Source organism: Lithobates pipiens, unplaced genomic scaffold (assembly GCF_037356315.1).
Source record: "Lithobates pipiens isolate NorthernLeopardFrog02 unplaced genomic scaffold, aLitPip1_a1.2 Scaffold_28, whole genome shotgun sequence".
Lineage (NCBI taxonomy): Eukaryota > Metazoa > Chordata > Amphibia > Anura > Ranidae > Lithobates > Lithobates pipiens.
In genome coordinates, this window is record NW_027507789.1 from 220,104,337 (window position 1) to 220,119,568 (window position 15,232).

Below are 15,232 nucleotides of genomic sequence, written 5' to 3' on the forward strand. Positions count from 1 at the left end.
ACGATGAACGAACAGTCCGCTGAAAACTTGCGCGATGACGTGAACGGCACGTACGACGGGACGAGAAATTCGGCGTCCGATACACTGCAATGCAACCTTCGCCGTGTAAATTCTTTCTGAGCATGCGCGAGACTTAGTTTGCCGAACAAGCCTACACACGAGTGGACTGTTCGCTCAAACCAAGTTTCAGCGGACAGTCTTACGGAAATTCGGAAAAACTTTGTTCGTCAGACTGTCCGCTGAAACTGTCCGCTGAAAGCCCACACACGAGCGGACTGTCCGCTGAAACACTGTTCAGCGGACAAAGTTGGACGAACAGTCCGCCCGTGTGTACGCGGCCTATGGTGTACTTAGTCCGTCGAAACACATTTCAGCGGACAATCCGCTCGTGTGTGGGCTTCAGCGGACTTTTTCAGCGTGCAGTCCGGAGTACTAAGTATTTCGGTTTTTTCGAAATTCTGTCCGTCATACTTTGGTTTCAGCGGACAATACGGTCGTCAGTAGGCTAGTTGGACGGACTAAGAATGGCGCATGCCCAGAAAGGATTTACACGGCGGAAGGGTGCTTTGCTGTGTCTTGGACTTCCTATTTCTAGTCCCGTCGTACGTGCTGTACACGTCATCATGCAAGCTTTCGACGGACTGTTTGGGTATCCGTGTGTGGTCAAGTCCGTTCAGTGGAAAGTACGACGGACTGTCCGTCGGATTGTAAGACGGACTAAGTACGCCATACAATCCGCTCGTGTGTACGCGGCATAAGTCTGACGGACTTTCGGCCAGAGTTCCGACGGACTTTCCGAACGAACGGACTTGGCCACACACAATCACACCAAAGTCCGACGGATTTGAACGTGATGGCGTACGCCGGGACTAGAATAAGGAAGTTCATAGCCAGTAGCCAATAGCTGCCCTAGCGTCGGTTTTTCATCCGTCGGACCAGCACACAGACGACCGGATTTTTCCAACCAGACTCGAGTCCCCCGGAAAGATTTGAAACATGCTTTATTTCTAGGTCCGTTGGACTTTTGGGGAAAAAAAAAAGTCCGCTGGAGCCCCACACACGATCGTAATATCCGACGGATTCATTCCGGCGGACCTAGTCCGTTGAAAAAAAAAGTCCGGTCGTGTGTACGCGGCATTAATTGTTTATGGCTTATAAAATAGACGTGAACAACAACAAAAAAAAAAAAAGCAGGAAAATAATTAAATGGAGGAGAACAGGGAGTTAATTAAGGCTGATTAGAGTAAATTAAGGGTTAATAAGGGGTTAAACAGAGGAACATGTATTCATCCCTTTGATCTGCAGATGAAGAAACAGAAAGATACAAAAAGAAACAATGTTTCTTTTTATTTTAGTGTTTTAGAGCCTGAGCAATGTTGTTAATAAACATTGCCAGATGATTTTTTTTTTTTTTTTTTTTTTGACAGCTCCAATTACCGGACTTCTTTAACACTTCAGCTGTCAACAGAGGAGACCCCACTGACAGCTCAAAGAGCCGAGCCTGAAAGTATCGGTTTTTCAGGTATCGCTGCATTTGCAGGAGTACCAATACTTGCAAGAAGATCTGAACAAATGAATGGGGTGGGCAACTACATGGCAAATGAGGTTTAATGTGGAAAAATGTAAAATAATGCATTTGGGTGGCAAAAATATGAATGCAATCTATACACTGGGGGGGGGGGGACCTCTGGGGGGATCTAGGCTGGAGAAGGACCTGGGGGTCCTAGTAGATGATGAGCTCAGCAATGGCATGCAATGCCAAGCTGCTGCTAACAAAGCAAACAGAATATTGGCATTAAAAAGGGGATCAACTCCAGAGATAAAACGATAATTCTCCCGCTCTACAAGACTCTGGTCCGGCCGCACCTGGAGTATACTGTCCAGTTCTGGGCACCAGTCCTCAGGAAGGATGTACTGGAAATGGAGCGACTACAAAGAAGGGCAACAAAGCTAATAAAGGGTCTGGAGGATATTAGTTATGAGGAAAGGTTGTGAGCTCTGAACTTATTCTCTCTGGAGAAGAGACGCTTGAGAGGGGATCTGATTTTAATATACAAATACCGGACTGGTGACCCCACAATAGGGAGAAAACTTTTTTGTGGAAAGGAGTTTAACAAGACACGTGGCCACTCATTAAAATTAGAAGAAAAGAGGTTTAACCTTAAACTACGTAGAGGGTTCTTTACTGTAAGAGCGGCAAGGATGTGGAATTCCCTTCCACAGGAGGTGGTCTCATTAGATAAGTATCTGAACGACCGCAACATACAGGGATATACAATGTAATACTGACATATAATCACACACATAGGTTGGACTTGATGGTCTTTTTTTAGACCTCACCTACTATGTAACTATAATTAGTACCGATCATGAAATTAAAATCCAGTCCATCCCCCTCTGTTTGTACCTTTGCCAATTTGGTCCACCCTTAATCGATCTGCTGTTGTCGAACAATTCTATGAATGGGTCGAGCTAAGGGGAGCTTCAGATCAGCTTATCATCCAATTCACAAGTAGTGTATACGAAATCTGGCTGAAAATTCGATCTGTTTGGACCGACTCGTAATTTATTAATTTTTTTAATTATCAACAATCATTTTTTTTTTTTTTTTTTTTTAATTATCAACAATCTTTTTTTTTTTAATTATCAACAATAATTTTTTTTTGAATTATCAACAAAAAAAAATTTTTTAATTATCAACAATATTTTTTTTTCTAATTATCAACAATCATTTTTTTTTTAATTATCAACAATCATTTCTTTTTTGGAATTATCAACAATCATTTTTTTGAATTATCAACAATCTTTTTTTGGGGTATTATCAACAATTTATTTTTTTGAATTGTCAACAATCATTTTTTTTTTTTAATTATCAACAATAATTTTTTTTTTAATTATCAACAATCATTTTTTTTTCGAATTATCAACAAAAAATGTTTTTTTTTAATTATCAACAATAATAATTTTTTAGCATTATAAACAATATATATTTTTTCTAATTATCAACAATCATTTTTTTTTCTAATTATCAACAATATTTTTTACTTTAATTATCAACAATCATTTTTTTTTAATTGTCAACAATAATAAAAAAAAAAAAAATTTTTTTTAAAAGATTAAAGCCTAGTAAAAGGAAAAACGTACAATCTGAGAAAAAATATTTTTTTTCGAGTTTGTCCCTAAAGTTTTTCGGACGACAGCTGCGTACTAACAATCAGATTATCGCACAATTGTTTTCGAAAAGCGGTATTTTTTTTCTTTGCGCGGTATTCTGATCGTTTGTACGGGGGGGGTCTTTAGGTCTTCCACGTTTTTAACTTTACCAGAGGAGTTAAAAAAATAAACAGTTTTGCATCAACCAACAAGGCTGCCAAACAGCCACAACTTATTAATAATAAAAAAATAATAATAATAATAATAGTAAAAATAATAATTATAATAATAAAAATAATAATAATAAAAATAATAAAAATACAATAATCATAATCATAATAATAATAATAATGATAATAATAAAAAATAATAAATAATAATAATAAAAAAAATAAAAAAAGAATAATAAAAATAATAATAATAATAATAATAGTATTAACTTTACCCGAGGAGTTACAAAAATAAACAGCTTTGCATCAACCAACAAGGCTGCCAAACAGCCACAACTTAATAATAATAAAAAAAAAAAAAATAATAATAATACAAATAATAATTATAATAATAAAAATAATAAAAATAAAATAATCATAATCATAATAATGATAATAATAATAATAATAATAATGATAATAATAATAATGATAATAATAATAAATAATAATAAAAATAATAAAAAAAAGAAGAATAAAAATAATAATAATAATAATAGTATTAACTTTACCCGAGGAGTTACAAAAATAAACAGCTTTGCATCAACCAACAAGGCTGCCAAACAGCCACAACTTAATAATAATAAAAAATAATAATAATAATAAAAATAATAATTATAATAATAAAAATAATAAAAATAAAATAATGATAATGATAATAATGATAATAATGATAATAATAATAAAAAATAATAAATAATAATAATAATAAAAATAATAAAAAAAGAATAATAAAAATAATAATAATAATAATAATAATAATAATAGTATTAACTTTACCCGAGAAGTTACAAAAATAAACAGCTTTGCATCAACCAACAAGGCTGCCAAACAGCCACAACTTAATAAAAATAATAATAATAATAATAATAATAAAAAAAGAATAATAAAAATAAAAATAATAATAATATTAATAATAATAATAAAAATAATAATAATAATAAAAAAATAATAGTAATAATAATAATAAAAATAATAATAATAAAAATAATAATAATAATAGTATTAACGTACCCCGAGTCGCCGGCTTCTTATCTTGACGTAGCCCTGCTTGACAATATCGTTAAAATTTGAACCCATTCCCAGAAAGCCAATGAAAGGGTTCGGGTGGGGGGGGGGGTGGGGTGGGGTGGGGGGGTAAGGGGGGTAGGTTTGGATAGAAGTGAGTGAAAGGGAAAGTTGACTGCAAATAAGCCCTGGTTGCCGGGCAAGTAGGGCAAAAAAAAGAAAAAAAAAAGTAAATCAGTCTTTCCCGACGACTTGCTGCATGCTCTTCCCCCCACCCCCCCTTTTTATTTTTATATCCACTTTGGGGAGCGGAGAGCGAGGTGTAATTCCAAGCGGTGATGAGGTCTGAGACTGGAGAGGAGGCAGAGGAGCATCATCAGCTGATGGAGCAGCTACAGAGCAGACTGGACCATTCCCCTGCAAGCTGCTGTGATGCAGAGAGAGAGAAAGAGAGAAAGAGAGAGAGAGGAGAAAAAGGGGGGGGGGGTGTCTAGCAATGTGATAGCAGCCCACCATTCACAAGCTGCGGCGATGTGAGCATCCACCCTGCCCCTCCACAGTGTGGGAAGAGATGAGGGGAAAAGCAAACACAACAGAGGCTCCTGTGATTAGCATAGAAAGCAAAAGCCAATCCCCCCCATCACCGGCATCATTCACAAAGGTCGCCGCGCAACTGCCGGCGCTGTATCTCTACGGCGTCCCCGAGAGCCGCCGGGGCGATCGCCTTCTCCGGGTCTACAGGGGGGGGGGGGGGGGCTCGTTAGCTCGGCGCTGGCAACACCCGGGGACTTGGCTACCAGGTGTCGGTTGTTATGGAGATACATATGCTCAAGCGGTATTAAACCCTTAGCGTATAAACAACACTATATTAGCCAAAAGTATTGGGACGCCTGCCTTTTACACGCACGTGAACTTTAATGACATCCCAGTCTTAGTTCTTAGGGTTCAATATTGAGTTGGCCCACCCTTTGCCCCTATAACAGCTTCGACTCTTCTGGGAAGGCCGTCCACAAGGTTTAGGAGGGTGTCTATGGGAATGTTTGACCATTCTTCCAGAAGAGCGTTTGTGAGGTCAGGCGCTGATGTTGGACGAGAAGGCCTGGCTCGCAGTCTCCGCTCTAATTCATCCCAAAGGTGTTCTGTCAGGTTGAGGTCAGGACTCTGTGCAGGCCAGTCAAGTCCCTCCACCCCAAACTCGCTCATCCATGTCTTTATGGACCTTGATTTGTGCACTGGTCCAAATCATTTGGTGGAAGGCCTGGCTTGCAGTCTATGCTCTGATGCATCCCAATGGTGTTACATAGTTACATAGGAGGTGAGGTTGAAAAAAGACACACGTCCATCAAGTCCAGCCTATGTGTGTGATTATATGTCAGTATTACATTGTATATCCCTGTAGGTTGCGGTCGTTCAGGTGCTTATCTAATAGTTTTTTGAAAATTGTTATATCGGGTTTGGGTCACGTCAGGCCACTAAAATTCCTCCACCCAAACTTGCTCATCAGCATGGACCTTGCTTTGTGCACTGGTCCAAATTATTCAGTGGAAGGCCCAGCTCACAGTCCCCGCTGTAACTCATCCCAAAGGTGTTCTATCGGGGTGAGGTCAGGACTCTGTGCAGGCCAGTCATGTTCCTCCACCCCAAACTCGCTCATCCATGTCTTTATGGACCTTGATTTGTGCACTGGTGCGCAGTCATGTTGGAACAGGAAGGGGCCGTCCCCCAAACTCTTCCCACAAAGTTGGGAGCATGAAATTGTCCAAAATGTCTTGGTATGCCGACGCCTTAAGAGTTCCCTTCACTGGAACTAAGGGGCCAACCCCTGAAAAACAACCCCCCACACCATAATCCCCCCTCCACCAAATGATTTGGACCAGTGCACAAAGCAAGGTCCATAAAGACATGGATGAGCGAGTTTGGGGTGGAGTCTTGACCTCAACCAGATAGAACACCTTTGGGATGAATTAGAGTGGAGACTGCGAGACAGGCCTTCTCGTCCAACATCATTGCCTGACCTCACAAATGCGCTTCTGAAAGAATGGTCAAAAATTCCCCATAGACAAACTCCTAAACCTTGTGGACGGCCTTCCCAGAAGAGTTGAAGCTGTTATAGCTGCAAAGGGCGGAGCCAACTCAATATTGAACCCTCCGGACTAAGACTGGGAGGCCATTAAAGTTCATGTGTGTGTAAAGTAGGGATGAGCCGAACACCCCCTGATTCGGTTCACACCAGAACCTTCGAACGGACCGAAAATTCGTACGAACTTTAGAACCCTATTAAAGTCTATGGGACTCGAACGCTCGAAATCAAAAGTGCTCATTTTAAAGGCTAATATGCAAGATATGCAACAGACAACACCAGCAATAAGGGGTATCTTCAGGAGTATACTGTGCTGGAGGCACACAACACCCACTAACTCCTGCAGATGCCTGTATTAGAGAACAGTAATAAAGGGTAGATACAGGTGTATACTGCGCTGGAGGCACACAACACCCACTAACTCCTGCAGATGCCTGTATTAGAGAACAGTAATAAAGGGTAGATACAGGTGTATACTGTGCTGGAGGCACACAACACCCACTAACTCCTGCAGATGCCTGTATTAGAGAACAGCAATAAAGGGTAGATACAGGTGTATACTGTGCTGGAGGCACACAACACCTACTAACTCCTGCAGATGCCTGAGAAAAGAACACACTGTCCCTACCTATCTAGCTCTTTCCCTGCACGCCGGAACACACGACACAAGGCCGCTTCGCTGGCGGCCTTGTGTAGTGTGGGGCGTGTACTAAACTCCCTGAGCTATAATTGGCCACAGGCATCCTGCCTGTGGCCAATTATGGCTCTACTCGCTGCCGGCGATGTAATTGGCCAAGCATGCGGGGTCACAGTGCACAGTGGGCCGTTCGTGCCACACGAATTTGGTGCGACCGGTCCACAAAGTTCTGAATTCGCCGAACAGGCAAACGGCCGATGTTCGAGTCGAACATGCATTCGAGTGAAACACCGTGATCATCCCTCGTGTAAAGGCAGGCGTCCCAATACTTTTGTTAAAATAGTGTATATTTATATATATATACAGTACATATCTGCACTCCAGAGGTGCCAGTTCAGTTTTGATGCCAAGAACTTACAAAGAGATGAGTGTCCCTGTCATGTAGCTATATGAGGAGCCCAAGATAACAAGAGGGTGGCCTTTTGCACAATTCCTTTCTGAGCAATGCTGGATGTTGGCTTCAAGTGGCAGGAGGCTGGATCTGAAGACTTCAACTTAAGAGTGATGGTATTAAATAGGCAGGAGCACAGCAGAAGACAACCCAGAATACACCAGTCTAGTGAGTCACAAGCCGACTTTGGTAACAGTCAAGCCGTCAGGACCCAGGTATGAACCTGCGACCTCTGCTGTGTCTGGTAATGTCTCTCCACGCTGAGCCACCTGAGATGCTGGATAGCTCCCTGTCGGATTTCTTAGAACAATCTTGCCTTGCCTCTTGTTTTTGGGGAGCCTTGAAATCTTTGCTCCTCTCATGAACTTCCTGATTTAAGCCATGTCTCTACACTTCCTGTTTGCCAGATTATTGTGCTCTCTCCAGCCTATATCTGGCTCTTGGAACTCCTGTTGTCGTCCGTATCTTTACTACCACTTGTTATTGACCTTTGACTTGTTCCTCAACTATGCTTCTGCTTAATCCCAACCTCCAACCACCTGTTACTGACCTTTGGCTTGTTTACAGAATAAGCTTCTTCTTGACCCCAACTTGTTATATCTTTTACCGGCCCCCCGGCTTGTTCACCTCCTTGTGTGGCGATCCTGAGGACTGTGACCTGGCACTAACACGCAGCAAAACCCATCTCCACCATCAGGAGCTCTGGTGAATACCAGTTAGTGTTTAGACTCTGCACTTCGGGTGAGCCCATGTCATCCACCAGGGTGACCTGCTTCTGTACTTAGCTTGTGTTGGAGACTGGACTGGACTGACTTGAAATGGTCACTGGTCCTGGGTGAGTATTCATGTGGGCAAAAAGAAAGGAATGCCTTCTGGTGGATGGTGATGGGTCCTCTTGGGGATTGGGCTGCTGCCTTTTCTTACGGTCCTTTCAGCATGTAGACTTAAACAAAAAGAAAGGAGCACCCGGTGTCCAGAGAAATGCAGCTTCTAAAGTATGGTTCATAGAGGTTATGAAAAATGTTGCTACTTTTTAATTAACATTTATGAATCATACTTTGGATGTTCCATTTCTCTGGACACCGGGGTGCACTTTTCTTTTTATCCAAGTCTACTCGCTTCTGTACTTATCCAGCTGGTCAGTGTGAGCCTCTCTGCTGGCATAGCTCCTGGTCTCCAAGCCTGAGCCTTGCCCGTGACACGATCAAGAAGGCACCAAATCGCGAGCAAGGTGAATAGTAGGGACAAGCAGGTTAAGGAGTGAGCTGGAGCTGACTATGGGGAGTGAGTTCCAGCTCACTCCCCATAGCTCACTATTCAGTGAGGACGAATAACCTTCTGAGAGACCAATTACATGGCATGGGAGATAAGTGGAAGTATCCAAGAACATGACTTTCTCCAGTGAGATCAAGATTTGCTGGGGACACTGATCATGGGGAGACTGCTGGGGACACTGATGCTGGGGACACTGATGCTGGGGACACTGATGATGGGGAGACTGCTGGGGACACTGATGCTGGGGACACTGATGCTGGGGACACTGATGCTGGGGACACTGATGATGGGGAGACTGCTGGGGACACTGATCATGGAGATACTGATCATGAGGAGACTGCTGGGGACACTGATGCTGGGGACACTGATGCTGGGGACACTGATGCTGGGGATACTGATGCTGGGGAGACTGCTGGGGACATTGATCATGGAGATACTGATCATGAGGAGACTGCTGGGGACACTGATCCTGGGGACACTGCTGATGTGGACACTGATCCTGGGGACACTGATGATGGGGAGACTCTGTTGGGGACACTGATGATGGGGAGACTACTGATTTGGACACTCTGCTGGGGACACTGATGATGGGGAGACTCTGCTGGGGACACTGATGATGGGGAGACTGATGATTTGTACACTCTGCTGGGGACACTGAAGATGGGGAGACTGATGATTTGTACACTCTGCCGGGAACACTGATCCCGGGGACACTGATCCTGGGGACACTGATGATGGGGAGACTGATGATTTATACACTCTGCTGGGGACACTGATGATGGGGAGACTGATGAATTGGACACTCTGCTGGGGACACTGATGATGGGGAGACTGATGATTTATACACTCTGCTGGGGACACTGATGATGGGGAGACTGCTGATTTGGACACCCTGCTGGAGACACTGATGATGGGGACACCGATGATGGGGAGACTGCTGATTTGGACACTCTGCTGGGGACACTGATGATGGGGAGACTGCTGATTTGGACACTCTGCTGGGGACACTGATGATGGGGACTGTGATCCTGGGGACACTGATGGAGAGACTGCTGATTTGGACACTCTGCTGGGGACACTGATTATGGGGAGACTCTGCTGGGGACAGTAATGATGGGGAGACTGATGATTTGTACACTCTGCTGGGGACACTGATGATGGGGAGACTCTGCTGGGGACACTGATGATGGGGAGACTCTGCTGGGGACACTGATGATGGAGAGACTCTGCTGGGGACACTGATGATGGGAAGACTCTGCTGGGGACACTCTTGATGAGGAGACTCAGATGGAGGACACAGATATGGGGACACTGGTATTGGGGAGACTCAGAGATGCGAAAAGGCTCTAATGGGGACACAGACGCGTGGGAAAGGCTCTGATGGGGATACAGATGTACAGAAATGCTCTGATGGGGCACAATATCCAAGGAGGCTCTATTGGGGACATGCAGAAAGGCTCTGATGAGATCATTTAAATTGTATTAATTTATTTATAAATAACTAATTTTTTTGGCCCGCGAATATTTGTAAAATCTACAATGTTCCCCTGGGGCTAAAATGTTTGGAGGCCCCTGAGCTACAGCATGGAGAACCTACTCCATATATATATATATATATATATATATATATAATATTTTACACACACACACTCATTTGTCAGGAATTCTTATTAAGTGGATTGCCCTTTGGTTGTAATATACTCTCCCTGAGTCTTTATCTTGTCAATAAAAGCACACTATTATCGCAGGCACAGCACAGTGCATTATAGGACTTCTTGTTTCGCCGTCTAGCCTCATGACGTTCAGAAGTCCCAAGAAAAGGTCACTAGAATTAATTGTCTGCTTTGGTCATCGATTAAAAGGGAAGATGTCACAGATTTAACAAGAATAATCCAGGCTGGTGGTGAAGTAATATAAAGTGCGCTACGATTTATTCTCATGGAAGGATATGCATGTGGGATCTTATTTCCTTACCCATCTATTTGTAGGACAGCGATTATAGCTGATGTGCATATTCCATATGCAAATACTTATTCCATATTTAAAAAAAAAAAGTGGTTGCAGATCCATTTAATAATGTGTGAATTTTCCTTGAACTCCACACGGCCATGAAATGGATACAGTACATAAATCTACCTGGGTCTCACATTTTACAACCAGGCATTGCTGTAGTGCAGCACGTCACCCTACTGCTTGTATCATTTCATTGCCAGGAATCTTGGAATACCAGGTACCGAGCCAGAGAATATGGAAGCCAGGAATTCTTAACCTTTGTAGGCCTTGGTGTGTCTCGTGGGTGAGAGAGGGGGAGGTTGCAGAGTACAGTATATGTCATGGGTTCGCAGTGCCACCCAGATATGCAGAAAGATCTATCTGTCTGGGTGTACCTTGGGTCTGCAAGGTTCATGTATAACGAAGAATTCAAGACTTTAGAGAGGGTTAGAGAACTGCTAGTTCTGGAGAAAAATCTGGACAAACTGGAGAAGAAAATCTGGTTCAGCTGTACATGGTAGCCAATCGGCTTCTAACTTCAGTTTGTTCAATTAAGCTTTGACAGTAAAACGCGAAAGCCGGTTGGTTTCCCTGCAGAGCTGCACCATATTTTGCCCTCTCCAGTTTTAGTAAATCAATCCCAATGGTTGTGCTTTACCGCTCCTTGTCACGATAAGAGTCTTATGCCCCGTAAACACACGAGTGGAATTTCTTGGATGGTTTTTCAGACGGAATTCCGCTCAAGCTTGGCTTGCATACACACGAGTCACACAAAAATTCAAGAACGTGGTGACATACAACACTACGACGTGCCGAGAGAATGAAGTTCAACGCCTCCCGAGCACGCGTCGAATCGTTTCCGAGCATGCGTAGGAATTTTGCGCGTCGGAATTGCTACAGGCGGACGCATTTTCGGATAGGAACTTTTTCCGACCGAAAAAAAAAAAAAGAGGACCCGCTCTCTATCTTTTGCTGGCGGGAATTCCGCCATCAAAAGTCCGATGAACCATACATACACAGTCGGATTTTCCGACCAAAAGCTCTCATCGGACTTTTGCTGGCGGAATTTCCGATTGTGTGTATGGGGCATAAGTTGGGCCCCTTTCACACGTGCGGATAGTATGTCCGTATTTCATCCATCCGTTTTCGGATGAAATACCGGCGGATGAACGTCCCCGTCCCCGCTATGGTCTGATTCTGCAGACAGAGGAAAATCCTATTTTTCTATCCGTCTGCAGAGCGGATCGGATGAACACAGACAGACGGTCCGTGTTCATCCGATCCTCCCATAGGGGAGAAAATGTACCATCCCGATGCTCTTTACGCCGTACAGTGCCAGTGTACTCCATCCCCGACTAGCCATTATCTGGTGGTGGACTTACACGGCTCCTTTCCAGGACCTTCACATTTATTGGACTTTTATCACATTTCCATTTCTTGCAATTGTTTTGTATGATTGATTTCTCACCACTTTTGTGCATACAGCCATATTTGTTCTTTCTTAAGCGCTACATTATTCATCATGTCTTTTAATGTTATCATGTACTCTTCTAAACTGTATTGTATGGTTTTATATCTGTATAGTTTACAACTTTAATAAAAAACGATTGAAAAAGAAGATAAGCAAATGATCACAAACAATACACGTGTGTAGTTGCGACAAGCCATTTCCTCTCCCAGGTTACCTGTTGAATTTGAGAAGGAGCAGGGATGCCCAAAGTGGTTTCCTTGCCTCTTTGTTGTAGAATAAACCCTTTGTAATTGTATTATGCCCCGTACACACGGTCGGATTTTCCGACGACAAAATCCCATCTGATTTTTTCCAACGGATTTTGGCCCAAACTTGGCTAGCATACACACGGTCGCACAAGGTTGTCAGAAAATCCGATCGTTCAGAACGCGGAGACGTAGAACGCCTACGACGGGACTATAAACAAGCCAGTAGCCAATAGCTTTCCTCTCCTAATTTATTCTGAGCATGCGTGGGACTGTGACACCATAATGGGCGGGGATATCATCCGGTGATGTCCCTATATAAGTCGCCATGCGTCGCGTCGGAGCCATTGTGAGCAGAGGATGCGACGAGGCAACATCTGAAGAGAAGAAGAGAAGAAGAGAAGAACAGAAGGTGGCGACGACAGCGGCGACAGAAGACCGGGCCACCGCCTGTAAAAGAGCTAGAAGAAGGCGCGGTGGCCCGGCTGAAGAACCGAAGAGGGGGACAAGACCCCCGAAGTCGGAAGAAGAGGGCGGCAGCGAGGAAGAAAGCCGGGCTCCTCCGCTAGTAAAAGAGCTAGAAGAAGATAGCGGAGAAGACCCCCGAAGACGGAAGACCCCCGGAGCTGTGCAATAAACTATTTTAACCCTTGTGTGTTGTGTTTTTTTGTACTTTATTTTACAGGTGAATGGGTAGGGGTACATTGTGGGGGGCCGGTATCAGGGGGCCCCCTTATTAAAGGGGGCTCCCGGATTCCGATAAGCCCCCCGCCCGCAGACCCCGTCAACCAACGGCCAGGGTTGTCGGGAAGAGGCCCTTGTCCTCATCAACATGGGGACAAGGTGCTTTGGGGTGGGGGGGGCCGCGCGGCCCCCCCTTCCCCAAGGCACCCCCCATGTTGAGGGCACACAGCCTGGTACAGCTCAGGAGGGGGGGAGGGGGCGCTCGCTCGTCCCCCCCCCTTTCCTGGCTGGCCGTGTAGCGTGCTCGGACAAGGGTCTGATGTGGACCTGGGGGGGACCGCCACGCCGATTTTTTTCAGCGTTGGGGTTCCCCTTTAAGTCCATACCAGGTGGCGGGGCCAGCGACGTCTCCTTCGCGGGCCCCGCCTACCTGGAGACGCGCTCGAAATGAGCGGACTTTCCTCCGCGTGTGTGGGCGAGTCCGTTCATTTCAAAAGTACAGCGGACTAAGTACGCCGTATTAGTCCGCTGAAAAAGAGCCGCGTGTGGGCAAGTAGCCCGTTCGGAAAGTCCGGCGGACAGTCCGGCAGGAAGTCCGTCGGACTAAGTCCGCCGGATAGTCGGCTACGTGTGTACGCGGCATTAGTATCAAAGTCAGTATAAAAGAAACTCTCTCACTTTGAATAAATCCAGAGAATAGCCATTCACAGCTGGATCCTCACCCTAGTTGGATAGTCCTTCTCTCACCAGGCCTAGCAGCCAACAGGGTGCTTGAGTCAGGAACAAGTCTCTGCCACAGACTTTGTTATAGAACACGAACAAGGAAACTTGAACACTTGTAGAACACTTGTGTGGTACCAGTATCTTGCAGCTGGTCTGGACGAGATTGGATTCACTTGAGTCCTTCAGCTTTACCAGGCTCTTGTAGACAAGCCAACTCTTGCGTGACCTTCTCCCGAAGACTCCTCCCCTGGATAACTTCAAAGTTGCTGTGCCTCTCTACAACCTGAGACAGCACCGGACCACCTCCGAATCCTTTGTTTAGTTTCCTCGCCTCTGGCCAGCCAGCCCCTAGATGTAAAGTCGGGTGGATCCGCACCCCAGGCCATGGAAGTCCTGGGGGCTGGTCAGGAGGACCAGGAGCATGCAGTCAGAACATACTTCTGGACCGGAAACCCAGAAACACGTGAAATCCGCACCTTAAGTACCCCCCTCCCTGAAGGCACAACAAGAGTGACACTCCCACTGGGCTGGTTCTGTTTATAGACTTTGACATTGAGAGTACATGAACCTCCTTCCCAACCCTCTGATCCCAAATTGAAAGACTGTTCAATGGTTTGAGTTTTTTACAAATAAAATTCATTCAAGTGGATCTATTTTCGGTCTCAAGTTGCTGGGTCATCTACCACGGGACATCCCCTAGACGTGTCACAAGGAGAACGCAAGGTAACGGTAAGCCCAAAAATAACCAGCAGCTCCTTCGGGGGTTAGTGCTACACACATTAATAATTCTGCTACCAAAGTAAGTGTGTGCTGTGAATTGCCTCCAGCATTGTTCCAGTTTCATCTTCCTGGAGGCTGCCATTTTGCTGAAGTCCAGAGCCTCTGAGCAGCAGTAAAGCTTTAGGCTGTCAGCAGATCGGGCCTCGACATTCTCGGGACAGTGCCTACAAATTAGAGAACAACTGAGCATCTGCAGAGCAGGGTGTATGTTTTGCACAGCTTTACCTGCAAAAGGGGCCAGCCAAAAGTGGTCTAGCACGACTTAATTTTCTGACTTACGTTCCATTTTAATTGAAAACAAAAAATATACACTTTCAAACATTAGTTGGGTGCAGGAAAAAAAAAGGATTGAGAGCCATAATAAAGCTCCCGGTGCTGAAAAGAGCTTCCCTGGCCACAGGCAACAAGCAGCTTGTCTGGCGCAGTGTAGAGTAATCACATCGAAGATCTACTTCAGGGTTAGGTGTTACAGGGCAGTGATGGCGGACCTTGGCACCCCAGATGTTTTGGAACTACATTTCCCA

The 15,232-nt window shown here is 44.6% G+C and overlaps 1 protein-coding gene across 3 annotated transcripts in view; it reads right to left on the reverse strand.

Annotated features, from left to right (window-relative positions):
* The window catches only part of DOK5 (docking protein 5), a 333,902-nt gene extending 329,434 nt beyond the window's left edge, over window positions 1-4,468 (reverse strand). For all 3 annotated transcript variants that reach the window (XM_077460548.1, XM_077460549.1, XM_077460547.1), the window contains exon 1: window positions 4,377-4,468. In XM_077460548.1, coding sequence (XP_077316674.1) covers window positions 4,377-4,442 — 66 coding nt within the window. In that variant the 5' untranslated portion in view covers window positions 4,443-4,468. The remainder of the gene's footprint in view (window positions 1-4,376) is intronic.
* Window positions 4,469-15,232: the final 10,764 nt, after the last annotated feature.